General features: G+C 40.5%; 1 protein-coding gene across 1 annotated transcript in view; it reads left to right on the plus strand.

Moving 5' to 3' along the window:
* The window catches only part of tp73 (tumor protein p73), a 34837-nt gene that overhangs the window by 14878 nt on the left and 3815 nt on the right, over positions 1-16144 (plus strand). The window contains exons 2-9 of the mRNA XM_062998590.1: positions 4434-4620; positions 4875-4990; positions 7302-7411; positions 9327-9469; positions 9577-9665; positions 9826-9950; positions 11437-11588; positions 13703-13835. Of these exons, the coding sequence (XP_062854660.1) occupies positions 4434-4620; positions 4875-4990; positions 7302-7411; positions 9327-9469; positions 9577-9665; positions 9826-9950; positions 11437-11588; positions 13703-13835 (1055 nt within the window). The remainder of the gene's footprint in view (positions 1-4433; positions 4621-4874; positions 4991-7301; positions 7412-9326; positions 9470-9576; positions 9666-9825; positions 9951-11436; positions 11589-13702; positions 13836-16144) is intronic.

Raw genomic sequence — 16144 nt, forward strand, 5'->3', positions numbered from 1 at the left:
TATTTTATCCGAGATTGGTACCGGCACTAAGAGCGCACTGACAACTGCATCTGTGCAAATCATGTCTGTGCAAATGCCAGACTGGCCAATAGAGATTTAAACCCAGGATCCCTGGATCTCGGAGGTAGTGAGCCAGCGTACTTTAACTCAAAAGTAGTTTTGATCAAAGCAGTCATGTTTGAACAAATAAACAGTCTGAAAGCCATTTATAATGCTTTAAACCTTTGCTAATAACATAATGAAATCTTATTTTTTGATAAGGTTGGAATTGGATTGTTTTTAAGTTTATGTTAATCGTTGCTTGATAAGTTAGCAATGTTAAAAAGTATTTCCTGTTTTTAATCTTTTAAGCTAATGAAATACAGCTATGATCAGGATTGCCAGATATAAGTTACACAAGCTTTGCAAAAAGCATGCCAATAGGCACGCAACATTAATACCATGTACTCTCTAAAATAATTCATATTTATTTACATTCACACATAAGCTTAATAATTAATACTGGAGTCCACATACTTTTGGAGATATAATGTATGTGGAAATATAATGTTTTTTTAAATATACTTGTAATAATCATTTATGTCAGTGTTGGAATTTTAATCACGTCTGTCTTAAGAATGATCTGTTTTTTGATCTGTGACTGAATGGTTGAAACAAAAACTTCTTTGTGTAATCGGTGGTATCCTGCCAAGGTGAGAAAGAAAACACAAACTGGCATCTCGTGCTGGAAGGAAATTTAGCTTTGATGGCCGTATATATTCCTGAATGCCTCACACCTCCTCCGACCCGTGCGCATACCTTAGCGGGACCGTTTTTCACCTATGCACTCTGCACAGGCACCTCTCTATCTGCTTATCAGGGTCCTTACACAGCGTTTGAAGACCACACCCACATAGTCCGGTCATCCAGCCCTATCAGAAAGGTGTCTGCTGCAGGCACTGCCAGTTATGCCCGCTAGATGGCGCCCAGCCGACTGGTGGCGATGTTTCGAACCGAGGAGCTCAGAATCTCGGCGCTGGTGTGCTAGCGGAATATCCCCTAATTCCTTTTAATTTATGCGTTTTTGCCACAATTGGTAATAAATAAATGTAATAAATCAATGACATAAACGACACTATACGCTTTCAACATTGCAAAAACAGTTTAGGGAAGGTTTAGGAAAGATGTCCTGCTCCAGCATGGTTTTCCCCCTGTGTACAAAGCAAGTTCTATAAAGCTTGATTTAAAGAAACTCCAGTGGCCTGCACAGAGCCCTGACCTCACCCCCACTGAACTGGAACATTGAGGCTTTCTTGACCAACATCAGTGCCCAGCCAAAAAAATGCTCTTTTGACTGAATGGGCACAAACATACAGACATACTTTATACCTTGTGAGGTGACGTCCAGCAATCTCATGGTCGGGTGTCTAAATACCTTTGGCTCTTTGACCATATAGTGTATATGCGCACTCAAAGAGAGAAGGACTCATTCAATCTAAGACAATAGGGAACGATGTAAAAAAAGGAGTATTGGTTATGCCAGACATGTTGAGACTTAATCTTCACAGCTGCACACAGCTGCACACAGTGATTTATGCTTTACTTTTTTCATTTTTAACTCTGGAATAGCTTTAATATCCAGCTAATCATACCATATCACTCAGATCGCTAAGCTTATTGTGCTGCTCAATTCAAAATATCAAAGCAATACTTGTGGTTTTCAGTGCCTTTTAATTAATAATCCAGTTGTATAAACTCTGTATAACTCATATACACAGATCAGCCATAACATTAAAACCACCTCCTTGTTTCTTCCACTTACCATATAGAAGCACTTTATAGTTCTACAATTACTGCCTGTAGTCCATCTGTTTCTCTGCATGCTTTGTTAGCCCCCTTTCATGCTGTTCTTTAATGATCAGGACTCTCCCAGGACCACTACAGAGTAGGTATTATTTGGGGGATGGATCATTCTCAGAACAGCAGTGACAAGGACATAGTGGTGGTGTGTTAGTGTGTGTTGTGCTGGTATGACCTGTCCAGGGTGTTTTGAATTGTACCCATCTTGACCTATCCTAAATAGGATACAGCGATGGTATAAGAGACACTGAATGAATGAATGGTTGGCACAATGACTGTTGGTACAGTTAAAAAAATTCTACATGGTTTAGGTCAGGTTGACCCCTAGGTCTTTGGAAGGCCCATTCCAAGGGTATAATTTATCCCGATTTAGCCATTCCGAAAACATTCCAGTGGCTGACGGTTTGAGGGTAGAATCTGTAAAATGTGGAGGTAATTGGTAGAAAAAACAGCCTCAAAGCACAATACCACCACCACGCTTCACAGTAGGTACAGTGTTCTGGCTTCAATGCATCACCTTTTCTCCTCCATACAGATTTCATTGTGGCCAAAAAGCTCAACCGTTGTTTCGGTTGACCACAAAACTGTTTCCTATTGTCCATGTGATCAGCAAGAATCCTTATTGTGATGAAACTAGTGTTCTAACAGGTTCTAATTCATGACAGAACTGTTTTTGGTGGTTTGGATTACATCTGGACTATTGATTTTCTTCCTGACCTTAGCAAAGAGACTACTGTTCCTTGTACTTGACTCCAAGTGGCAGTCCTGACTTCTGTTACCAGTCTGGAATATGTACAATGCTTATTGATAATAAAATAACAAGAACAAAGATTAGTGACCAATTATTTATTTATATACATATTTTTAGATGTAGCCATTTCCCATTCCTGTTGTGAATTTACTTTATCTTGCACTCCCCCCTCCCCCCTTTCCATCTGTGGCAACTTTTTATTACCTGCAAGTGCTGGATTGGATTCCCACAAAGAGCCATATCGTGCACGGAAAGCAACGCTAAACTCCATGTGACCACCCCCCCATCCTAACTTGTGCAGGCCTGGAGATTGCATATTTAAGCGATAACTGGAAGACACCCTGTCCAACTTTCCTTTTATTAAATGACCAGTTGTGTTTGTGTGGATGCTCGGCTTGGTCAGTGGCTCTGCTGAGATTCAAAGTTAGATGTCCAAAGATTTCGAAGTGGTGTACTAGCCTGTTAGACTGCTATGCCACCCGAGCGTCCATGATTTATAAATCTATGTCCGTTTAATTGTCCCAAAATGTCCCAATTTAGTGTAGTCAGTTAGTCTTTCGTTGCTAGGGACCCCGGTCATGTGTAAGGAGGGTAAATTTGCCTGATACACGCTCCTCCGACATCATACTGCTGTGGATTCGCACATGAGTCTTGCTGTACACCTGTACAAACACCTGGGGCTACTTACCAGGGTCCTTACACAGCTTCAAATACCACACCTTCTTTTTGAGTCCAGTCTTCCCACCCAGAAAACTAGTGAACAGTTTTGTCTGCTGCAGGCACTGCCAATTGTGCCTACTAGGGGGCGCCAAACCGACCGGTAGCAGAGCTGAGATTCAAACTCGTAGAGTTTATGATCCCAGTGCTGGTGTGCTAGAGCAGGATTAATGATTAAATAAACAAATATTAACAGGCACTTAAACATGAAATGAATTTGTTCATGAATGCCCCCTTGTGGAGGCTATCTTGTAAACCATAGTAAGACCAGATTACCACCAATTTTAATAATTACGTATATATTGTTTATGTTGCCTGCATGTTATAAGTGTTTTATATTATTTTTAGCATATAGTAATTAGACTTATTTTAATTGCAATGAGTACGAGCTCTGTCAGGCATGGCTGCAAACCTCCTACAGGAAGCATTTACTTCTGGATTTATACAGTGACTAGTGTTTTTATATTAAGGTGATGTTGTACCAGGTGTCCATTACAGCACAAGTACGGTATTAATGTTTTTTATTGTGATTACTGTGCACAAGTACCAGAAATTATAATAACTCAAGTCCATACAGAGCCCATTTCCTCACACAGGGTCAGATTTTGGTTTCTTCTGGTAAATATTTGGGACGTCTTTATAGTATACAACAGGCTCTGACATGCTGTGTGTGTCAGTGTGTTTATTCGAATTCCTGATATGTCTGTTAAAAATTAATATAATAAACGCCTACCTGGTCTGAATCATGAATCAGGTACAAAACTTACATGTTTCACGGGTGGCACAGTGCCTCAGTGGGTCTGTCTGAAAACCTAGTGAGCTGCCTTACTGCCTACCTAGTCTAATTGGACAGCGCTCAGCAGGCTTTGTTGCCACAAAGCAGGTTGGATTTATGAAATTGTGCTGCTTATGCCAAATTCTGACCCTTTTATCTGCATGACACAGCAGAAAGAAGATTTATCAGATCAGGCAAGGGTTATTTTGTAACTGGCAGACAGGAGTGAACCTGTCAACAGAATGTGAGCTTTTGTTATTATAGACCATCCACTTTAAGATTTTGACATGTGAATTCTGCTCGTATGACCTACTGTCTCAACCTTTTCTGGAATTTGGGTTGGTTTTGCAGTACTCGCCACTACTGAAGAAGCTCTACTGTCAGATCGCTAAGACGTGCCCGATTCAGGTCAAGCTCGCCTCGGCACCCCCTCACGGCAGCATGGTACGAGCCATGCCCATCTACAAGAAGGCCGAGCACGTGACCGAAGTTGTGAAGCGCTGCCCCAATCATGAGCTCGGACGCGACTTCAACGAGAGTAAATACACAAACCTTTAACATAAAGTCCTGATCTTAGTACCCTTCTTAGTGTTTGGGCATGTAGGTGCCCTAGATGTACTTTGTTTCTTCATTTAATCCTTACATGACAAGTAGTTTATTAATTTAGATAAAGCATGGTAAAATAAATATCCTTAGGGACTATAGATTTGGTACTACCACAGTGGGCTTTCATTTTCCTCATATATCACCCCCCCCCCCCCCCCCCCCCCCCCCCCCCTTCTCTCTGTGCAGGTCAGTCAGCACCCGCCAGCCACCTCATAAGAGTGGAAGGAAATAACCTGTCTCAGTACGTGGATGATCCAGTAACTGGCCGACAGAGTGTACTCGTACCTTATGAGACCCCACAGGTAGGTGTCCCAAAAAATCAGACACCAGAGGAATCCTGGGCTCATTGGCTCATTGTGGTTTGCATTTTGTGATTTCTCTACCGCCTGGTCGTAGCCATGCTGTATAATCAGTACAATGGAAAGGACCCACCTGGGAACTGAACCCAGGACCTTCTTGCTGTGAGGCGACAGTGCTACCCACCGCGTGTTTTGCAGCGTATGATGTGAACGTCTGGTGTGAACCCAGACCACAGGCGGCATCCTAGTACCAAACTCATTAACAATAAACCTGTGTTCTAAATACATCTACTTTATTTATGTACAGCATTTATACAAAGCACTGAGAGATACTCACATGGCTTTGCAGATGTCGATGTGTTTTAACTTGCCTTAGACAAACCCAGTAATTACAGCTTCACTAACTCACTAAAACCAGTAGCAATTTAGAGCAATCATATTTTCCCATAATACCACTACATCTATTGTATATATACACCGAACAGCCATAACATTAAAACCACCCCCTTGTTTCTACACTCACTCTCCATTTTATCGGTTTCACTTACCATATAGAAGCACTTTGTAGTTCTACAATTACTGACTGTAGTCCATCTGTTTCTCTGCATGCTTTGTTAGCCCCCTTTCATGCTGTTCTTCAATGGTCAGGACTCTCCCAGGACCACTACAGAGTAGGTATTATTTGGGTGGTGGATCATTCTCAGCACTGTGTTAGTGTGTGTTGTGCTGGTATGAGCGGATCAGACACAGCAGCGCTGCTGGAGTTTTTAAATACCGTGTCCACTCACTGTCCACTCTGTTAGACACTCCTACTTATTTGGTTCACCTTGTAGATGTAAAGTCAGAGACAATCGCTCATCTATTGCTGCTGTTTGAGTTGGTCATCTTCTAGACCTTTATTAGTGGTCACAGGATGCTGCCCACGGGGCTCTGTTGGCTAGATTTTTTTGGTTGGTGGACTATTCTCAGTCCAGCAGTGACAGGGAGGTGTTTAAAAACTCCAGCAGTGCTGCTGTGTCTTATCCACTCTTACCAGCACAACACACACTAACACACCACCACCATGTCAGTGTCACTGCAGTGCTGAGAATGATCCACCACCCAAATAATACCTGCTCTGTGGTGGTCATGTGGGGGTCCTGGCCATTAAAGAACAGCATGAAAGGGGGCTGACAAAGCATGCAGAGAAACAGATGGACTACAGTCAGTAATTGTAGAACTACAAAGTGCTTCTATATGGTAAGTGGAGCTGATAAAATGATTTTGTTTAGTGTTTAGCACTACTAAAAAGCAAGTAAACACATTTCTGATATTGACACGTCACATGATATTGACCATGTCGGATGTTCTCAGAGTCTTATCCTTTCCATTGAAGCACATGATCACATGATGTTAGGCATGTGATTCTGATCTATCAGAAGCTTATTTAAGTTAACACATTCGCAGCCGTTGTTCATGTCATGTTACTACATCAGTGTTCTTCACTGCACTCTGTCTTGTGACATGATGTTAATCCAACTCATTATCTGCTTTTAGTCATTGTTCACCTATTATACTGTAAATATAGACATACCAAAGAGTACGAAGTTCTGAAATTCATGTTTATTTTACATAATAATTACAATAATTGAAAATAAATAAATGAATAAATAATAATAATAATATGTTTGTTACATTTTAAGAAAAATGAAGCATTTTTATAAGTGGTCTCATACTTTTGGCTCCCTCTGTTACTTTTTTAGGAACTTACATTAAGTACTTATTTTATATGAGGCAGCATAGTGACTTGGTGAATAGCAATGTCGCCTCACAGCACAAGGGTCCTGGGTTCAATTCCCAGGTGGAGAAGTTCCAGGTCTATTCTGTTCGGTGTGGGTTTCCTTTTATTGCTTCAGTTTTCCTCCCACAGTCCAAAGACATGGAGTCAGGTTTACTGGAGATACAAAATTGCCCTGTGGTGGACTGGTGACCTGTTTGGGGTGTTTCCTGCCTTTTGTTTTGTCAATTGTACCAACTGCGACTCTAAATAGGATTAAACAGTGGTAAAACAGACCATGAATAGTAAGTAGTTCATGCTGATCATGCTTAATGCTGTACAGCTGCCTCCTGCAGGCAAAAATAAAATAACATTAACACTAACTACGAAAAAATAAAATACTTTTGTAATCAGTCTACAGTCTGCACCTCCTTTTACATAAACAGTTCAGGTTTATGTGCTGTAAGACTGAAATATAAAAGTAAATAGCAGTAATTAGGGTAGATTAACTAAAATAGCATGACCTAATCCTCTTCTCTTTTCTCTCTGTGTTTTTAGGTGGGGACAGAATTCACAACAATTTTGTATAATTTCATGTGTAACAGTAGCTGTGTCGGTGGAATGAACCGCAGACCCATTCTCATCATCATCACCCTGGAGACGAGAGAGTTAGTATTTATTGTTTTTTACTTGAAGGAATAGTTACATAAAATGTACACACATTACCTGTGAGACATGACATCAGTCAGTCGAGGTGTGTTTAGCACCTGGAGATACGTAGCTTCTTTAGTTTTGTACTGCAGCTACAAGGCTTACAGAGCAAACCAAGTATTAGACACTATCACTGTACTGACACTATTTAGGACAGTTTTGTCACACCAAAGCACAAGGGTGGTGCAGCTATTGGGCCGCTCAGGTGGCGCAGCGGTAAAACACGCTAGCACACCAGAGCTGATATTTTGAACTCGTCAGTTCGAACCTCAGTTCTGGGCGGCTGTATGAACAACGATTGGCTTGTTGTTCGGTGCAATAACTGATGCAATTATGACCTCTGCTGGATAATTGATGCCGCCTGCACATTCAAGGATAGTGCGATCAGGGTGTGACTTTCCATACACAGTGCTGAGCTGCACTGCACTCGTCAAAGTGTAGGTGACAAGATGCATACGGCTGCTGCCCACATGTAGGAGGGGGCGTGTGTCAGTTCGCTCTCCTCAATCGGGGCGGGGGACAGCTCCAGTGGGGAGGAAGCATAATGCAATTGGGTAAAAATTGGACGCGTGAAAAATTGGGATATAAGGGGAAAAAATGCATTAAAAATGCTATTGGTGAACTGCTTGTAATACATTACCTCTAGTGGTAAGCGAGTTAGTGTATAATGCCCAGTTTTGTCTATAAAACTTCAGACAAATCATGACTCTGATTAGGATGAAATTCTGAAGATGGTTGAATAAATTAAATAATGTATGTGTGGTGCAGTGGTCTGTTATACTAGTCCACCAATGGTGAGATCCAGGTTCAAATCTAAGCTGTGCTTTCATCCGACTGGGTGTCGGATGAAAATATCCGACATAGGAGGATGGCCGAAGCTCTGAGATAGATTGGCGCTTTGTCTAGGGCAGGGGCAGGGCCGATTGTAACGTATCCTGCTGTGATTGCAGTCTGCCTTTTAATTCTTGGACAATTTGTAATTCTTTTGGGAGGCTAAATTCTGTGTTTGGTGTCAAAATGCCAAATTTGTACTGTATATAAATAATGTATACCTACATTTATATTGTACTCCTTAACCACAGACACGGCCTCATAATAAAAGAGACTTAATGGTTTTTCTTTTTGAAGCACAAACTTGTATTCACTTTCCCATCTTTCATTAAATTACCTCCTTCTGCTTCAATTTTCTCTTCTTGTACATTTTGGGATTATTTGTAAATATTTCTCAACATTGCTTGTTGGAAAACCACCTCAGTTAAACGCTGATGTGGAAACACTGCAGTTTAGGTACGATTTTACACTGTATTTTAAGACAATCATACGTCTTTTAAGCTCTCACGGGCCACATAAAATGACCCGTGGGCCTTGAGTTTAAGCTTTATGTTTTGGTAGCATTAGTCTCTTCTGTAGTTCCAGTGTATAACTAAAGAAGCTTAGGTTTGGCTAATTGACTCTGCCTGGGCTATAAGAAGTTTTCTTTTTATGGTATTTGTCACTAACCCTGTGACATAACTGTTATTAATTAATAAATATTGGATGGTATCACAGTCAAGCATTCACCCTATCTGTGAGAGACTGGGTGTTTAAAGCCTACTGCCGTCTGTAGCTAGGAATCTAAGAAAGATGATTGGCCCTGCTCTTTGTGTTGGAGGTATGGTATTCATGTATCCACTATAAGTCAAGGCAAGCCAATCAAATCTCATGTGGCTGTGAGTTCATGTGTACAAATGGAAGCATTAGGCGCTGATTCCAGCAAAAAGTAATAATAAACAGACTGAATAAGAAATCAGGATATAAATACAGAAATTAGAGAAGCACACTATGACCCCTTTATCATAAACATCATAATGACCTAAGTATCATTACACACAGTGGGCAGGTGCTGGGCCGACGCTCTTTCGAAGGCAGAATATGTGCCTGCCCGGGTCGAGACCGCAAGGCAGACGAGGATCACTTCCGAGAGCAGCAGGCACTTAATGAGAGCGTGGCCAAAAACGGCAATGCTAATAAACGCAGTGAGTCAATAACTAATAATTCTGATAAAAACAATGTATCAAAATTATAAATAAGCAAATGTGCTTTCGTTCATCCTTTAATTAAGCACCTGTACCTTGTCTGACAGATTTCCGACAGACCTCTCCCAACATGTCTGGCCCTCCTATCAACATCAAGAAAAGGAGACATGGAGATGAGGAAATGTACTACATCCCAGTGAGTAAAGACAATTGAATAGGCTTTCCTACATAAAAGTATAAATCTTAATATTAATACTATTCTACACCTGCTTTATCATGTAATTGTGAAATGTAACGTTTTACATTGCTGGAACGTTGTGTGGACACTGCTGTAATGATTTGGGGATGTTACACAGGTGCGAGGCAGGGAGAACTTTGACCTTCTGATGAAGATTAAGGACAGTTTAGAGTTAGTGGAACTCGTGCCGCAGCAGTTAGTCGATTCCTACAGGCAACAGCAACAACAACTACTGCACAGACAGTAAGTAGCACAAATACATATAGTGCATTTTATGTGGTACAGTTTCCTTTACAACTTTTATTCTAATTTTTTTTAACATTTAAGTTTATTGGCATAATATTTAATTTCAGTTTTGTCTAGAAGGGGAAAGGGAGTTTGATGGGGTGGTGGCAATAAAGAGTGTATAAATCCAAGTATTAATTAGGAGGGTCAGACTTACCCAATCCTCCCGAATGTCAAATCATTCTTAGCATGTGTGTGTCTTTATTATATATAAATACATGTATAAATAATGTAATATCAGTATATAAATATATTAAAGATGTGTAGTGGTACTGGACTAGTAACCAGGTACTGGAGGTACCTGGACTAGTAACCAGAAGGTCGCTGGTTCAAGTCCCACCACTGCCAGGTTGCCACTGTTTGGCGTTTGAGCATGACCCATAACCCTCAAGTACTTAAGTTGCTTTGGATAAAAGCGTTTGCTAAATGCCGAAATGTATGTATGTAAATATATACATATGTAATTAATTATAATAAGTAATTGAGGGTTATTGGCCAATGGGCCATGCTCAAAGGCCAAACAGTTGTAACCTGGTAGTGGTGGGGCTTAAACCAGCAACCTTCTGGTTACTAGTCCAGTACCTTAACCACTAGGCTACAATATATATTATATATAATATATTATATATATATATATATTATATGTAATTATACTAATTTTTAAAGCTGACTATAGTGTTTGGAATACATACAGTATATGTATTCCAAACACTATAGTCAGCTTTAAAAATTAGTTAATTTTACAATGACTGAGGGGCAGCTCTCTGTTTTACAGGGGATAGGGGAGGGGGGGTCTTCCCTTGGTTGGACTGGTTCTTTTGGCTTCATGACACACCATGTGTATCAGCTTAGTTATTGTCATTACATAGTTGCCGGTCTAAGCTGGTCTTTGCTGCCAGACACTAAACTATTGCTGGTTTAAGCTAGTAAGTACTAGTTTTGTGCTCAAAAAAATCAAATGCCATTCAGGGGCAAGAAAGAAACACCATAACCAGTATAAACACACAACACATGATTGTGAGTGATTAGGAAAAATCAAACACTGACCAGCAAGATTACGCTGGTTCTATAATCTATATATATAAAACTATAGCACACCCTGGTGGCCAAACAATCTGAAGTGTCTTTACACTGCAGATGATGCATTTGATTTCCATAAAAGGAAATAAGAGTGGACATCACTGTACATGTGATGTCACATATTAATTTCTATATTAATATGGTTTAAATCACTATTAAAAAATACAGAGCTGTTACTATATTAATATAGAAATTAAGTTAATCACAAGTAGCAATAAAAATAACCCCCTGCATATTGGGATTAGACCTCATTGACTCCTCACATACATTGTTGGTTTAAAATCTGCATTTGTACATTCATACACACGTGTCCATGTTTCTGTTCTAATCCTTGATCCTCTATCTTTATTTTTTGCATTCCTAGTACTCACATGACCTCTCCGTCCCCCTACGGTGCACCGCTGAGCAACATGAACAAGGTCCATAGCAACATCAGCAAGCTTCCTTCAGTCAACCAGATAGTAGCACATCAGAGCCAGCAGAACGCCGGACCCTCAGCCAGCATGGTCCACATGGGTAAGAGGCTTTTTTTTTGGTGACGACTTTATAAAGGTCAGCATAACAGCAAACAACACTGTTGGTGTATAGATTTTGGATGGATCTCTAACTGTATTTATTAGTATTAGTAACAATATAATAATAATAATAATAATAATAATAATAATTACAATAGTAATAATACAGGATGAAGCAAAAGCACAGCTTCCACATCTTCTAAAAGCTTTTTTGTTTTTAAAAGAACAATATCCATAATACACTGTATATACAAACATACAACCAAAAATATAACATTACCAGAGGTAAATTAGAAGCCTTATTCCAAGTTGCATAACATATATAAGTCTTCCAGAAGCTTAGTCATGCTCATATCCACATGATGATACTGACTACAGTCATTTTGATGACTGCCCTCAAGTCCATGACCACAACCACAGATAAGCTAATAACTAATAACTAACTATTAATAGGTCCATATTCCAGAAGTGTGGGACAAACCTTCATGAGCCGCAGCGATCTGTCATCCAATATTTAATTTAAACAGCAAAATGATGTGGAGTTGAAGTAGAAAGTTTAAATACACTTGGAAGGGTATTGTAAGTTTACTGTATGGCAGTCTTTTGTGACTGGATGAGTAAAACCAAAACTTTTGCAAATGTACATTTATTGTGGGTTTTATAAAACACCACTGGGTCAAAAATACTGTATATATATACAGCTTACTTTGATTTTTAATGTAATGGTATATATATAGTAGAGGCAATACAGTGACTTGGTAGGTAGCATTGTCGCCTTAAAGCAAGAAGGTCCTGTGTTTGATTCCCAGGAGCGATCCGGGTCCTTTCTATATGGAGTTTGTATGTTCTCCCCATGTTCGCAAGGGTTTCCTGTCATAACACTACCTTCAGCTATTGTTCACGTATTATAAGTATAGCCATATCAAATACTACAAAGTTCTGGAAGTACTGAAAGTACATTCCTCGTTGTTATGCTGCTTATACGATTTGTAATAAATACAAATAAATAAATAATAATACATTTGTTAAATTTTAAGAAATATATATTTTTTTTTTTGCATTTTTCCCCTTTTTCTCCCCCTTTAGCGCGTGCAACTGTCCAATTTGCATTGTGCTTCCTCTCTGTCTATGCCGAACCCTGCCCTGAGCGAGGAGATCGAAGCTGACCCACATCCCCTCCGACATATGAGCAGCAAGCCAGATGCATTTTTGCCACCCACATATTGATGAGTATTGTGCCACCTAGCGTTGCATGCGGAGAGACACACCCTAAGGGCACTCTTTCCTCATCTCTGTGCAGGCGCCTCTAATCAGCCAGCAGAGGTCGTAATTGCGTTCAGACAGAGAGAGACCCACATCCGGCTCTTTGTCCCGCCCCCCAACTCAACAACCGACCAATCGTTGCTCATACAGCCACTCAGCCTCGAGCCGGCAAGGCAGAGCTGGATTCGATACAACGTACTCGAAATCCAGCTCTGGTTGCAGCGTGTGTTTTTACCGCTGCGCCACCTGAGTGGCTTCAACAGTTTTTTTAAGGAACATATATTAAGTACTACTTTTGTATGGGGCGGCATGGTGGCTTGGTTGGTAGCACTGTCGCCTCACAGGGTTGGGAGTCCCAGGTTGAGAGGTCCAGGTTTCCTTCCACAGTCCAAAGACATGCAATCAGGTTAACTGGAGCTGCTATAATTGCCCTAGATGTGAATGTGTGATTGTGTGTTTGGCCTGTGACAAACTGACGACCTGTTTGGGGTGTTTCCTACCTTTCGCCTAGTGAATTGGACCCACTGCGACCCTGAATAGGATAAAGCAGTAATAAAACAGTCAATGAATGAATGAATAAGTGAATTTGGATGTGTAGCAATAAAGACATGGTCTAAAAAACTCGATTTTATTGGAACCTTGATTCTTGTCCCATTGACAAATGATCTCTTAACTGAATTGGCAGAAATTCCCACAGAGATGCTCCAAAACCTTGTGGAAAACCTTCCCGGTAGCTGCAGTATTTATATCACTACTGCACAGTACAGCATGTATAAAGCAAATTTATAAGACTGTTGATTTAAAACTGATATATGTGGCTGCTTCTCAATTGTTCTTTCTATGAACCTGTAGGCGCGAACATGCTGGGCGGCCACCACATGCAGTCGAACGGCGACATGAACGGCGCACACTCGGCTCAGTCGATGGTTTCTGCGTCTCACTGTACCCCGCCTCCACCCTACAATCCAGACCCCAGCCTCGTCAGGTACTTCACCCTGCAGTAGCACGGCTTTACTTTACCGCACACACACCTACTGCACACACACACACTGCTGACTGACTGCTAAAGTATGGGAATCATACACTGTAAATACTCTCTATAAATACTTGTGCTTTTTACTTGTTGAATTTTTTGTATTTTTGAACTGATTTGATATTTTGGAGGACTGTGCCCTCCTGTTTGTGTGTCTGTACATACATATTTGAGGTTTGCATTTTCTGCTGGTCAGAAAAAAGTGTGTATTCACAAGTAATGACATGGAATGAAGCTATTCTATATACAGTATATTTAACCATATATCCGGATGACTATGTATAAAGGCATTTTTACTTGTCTCCATGCATGATATTGGAGTATTGTGTGACTGATGTTTTCTTCCTCACAATTCCATGGTGTGAAAAAGTAATTGCCCCCTTTCTGATTGATTTCTTTTGTCACATAAGATGTGGTATCACAAAAAGAGAACTTGAGTCTTAAGAACCTATGTGTTGTATTATTAATTATTTCATTTTATTAAAAGGCAAAGTTATTCAACACACATATGCCCCACCAACTGACTGCAGCTATGACTGCAACTAAAATACGTTCTTATGGTTTTCAAGCATCATCTAATTGCTAAAAGTACTCATCTGTATAGGGTACAAGATTCAGAACTGATGTTAACTTAGTTTGACCTATGGCCAGCTGCGTATATATACATTCACCTCAAGAATTTTTAGATTTTTTGCTGACTTTGCTTATTTCAGACTTAATAAGACACTTATTTTCCAAAAAGTCCGACACGTGGGCAGCAGCCGTATGCATTTCGTATGCATATATGCGAATCAGCCTTGTGTACAGAGAGACACACCCTGATCCGCACTCTTTTCCCTGCCTCTGTGCAGGCACCATCAATCAGCCAGCAGAGGTCGTAGTGCATCAGTTACGAGGAGTTCCCATCCGGCTTAATACCCCACCCCTATATGAACAACAGGCCAATTGTTGTTCATGTGGCCGCTCAGCCCAGCCGGATGGCAGAGCTGAGATTCGATACGATGTATTCGAGATACCAGCTCTGGTGCGCTAGCATATGTATTTAGTGTTAATGTTAGTGTTAGAACATTATCCAAGGTGCTCTTTTTAGTGTCAGATGAAATGATGGTAGTTGCAGTTTCAGATTTTCTACCTTTTAAAAATGTACACTATATGTACTTCAGGTTAAATGAATGAGAACTGCACCACTGTTCCAAGATTCCTCAATTTGTAATGACTCTTACTGTAGTTTGGTGGAGTCCTAGAGCCGCTCAGGTGGCACAGCGGTAAAATACACTAGCACGCCAGAGCTGGGATTTCAAATACATCGTATCGGATCTAGCTCTGCCATCCGGCTGGGCTGGGCAGCTATATGATCCATGAACAACAGCCAAAGAGGGAGCTGTATAGGGACCTCATAACTGATACAATTACGACCTCTGCTGGCTGATTGATGGTGTCTGCACAGAGTTGAGGGATAATTCTGATCAGGGTGTGGCTCTCCGTACACAAAGCTGATACGCATATGAACTCGCCTCGTGCGGGTGAAAAAATGCAGTCAGCTACTGCTCACGTGTCGGAGGGAGCGTGTGTCAGTTTACTCTCCTCAATTGGGGCGGGGGTCAGCACCAGTAGAGAGGAAGCATACCGCAATTAGACATGCTAAAATTCGGGAGAAAAAGAACTCAAACTTTACAGACACAATTGGTGTCTGAGGAAGCAAAGTCCTGATGCAAAATCACTGCTTTGCAGCCCCAACAGTGACTTCTACTGGCTGGTTAATGCGGTATCTTGGGGGACTGGGAATATAGAGAACATTTGATGTGATCCTTTGTGTGTCTTAGGGCTCTTTGTAGGAATTTTGTGTAAAGAAGAGGCTTCTTTAAATGTAATGCTTTTTTTTAGGCAAGTGACAGTGGTCATCAGTGTGAGTAAGAGAAGTGGATATATCTAAATTGAGACATAAAGTTGGGGGAAAGATGAAAAAATAAATGGCTCTTAAACCCTTCCAGATAAATATATTTTTAAAACCTCTTCTGGAATTTTCTGTAGAAAGTTAAAGGTGATTGCTTGACTTCAGGTGTCAGTTTGACTGATTTTAAATACACTAAATTCGGTTACCAGGTTAATTGGATAACCAAGGGGGCAATTACTTTTTTACAAGAATGACATTGGTGTTGGATAACATTGTTTCTTAAATAAATGAAATGTTATTTTACAAAATGTGTTGTGTTTTTACTCAAGTTCCTTAAGTGTCAAAGTGTCCAGTTCCTTAAGTGTCA

This window comes from Trichomycterus rosablanca, chromosome 7, assembly GCF_030014385.1.
Source record: "Trichomycterus rosablanca isolate fTriRos1 chromosome 7, fTriRos1.hap1, whole genome shotgun sequence".
In the NCBI taxonomy this organism is placed as follows: Eukaryota; Metazoa; Chordata; class Actinopteri; order Siluriformes; family Trichomycteridae; genus Trichomycterus; species Trichomycterus rosablanca.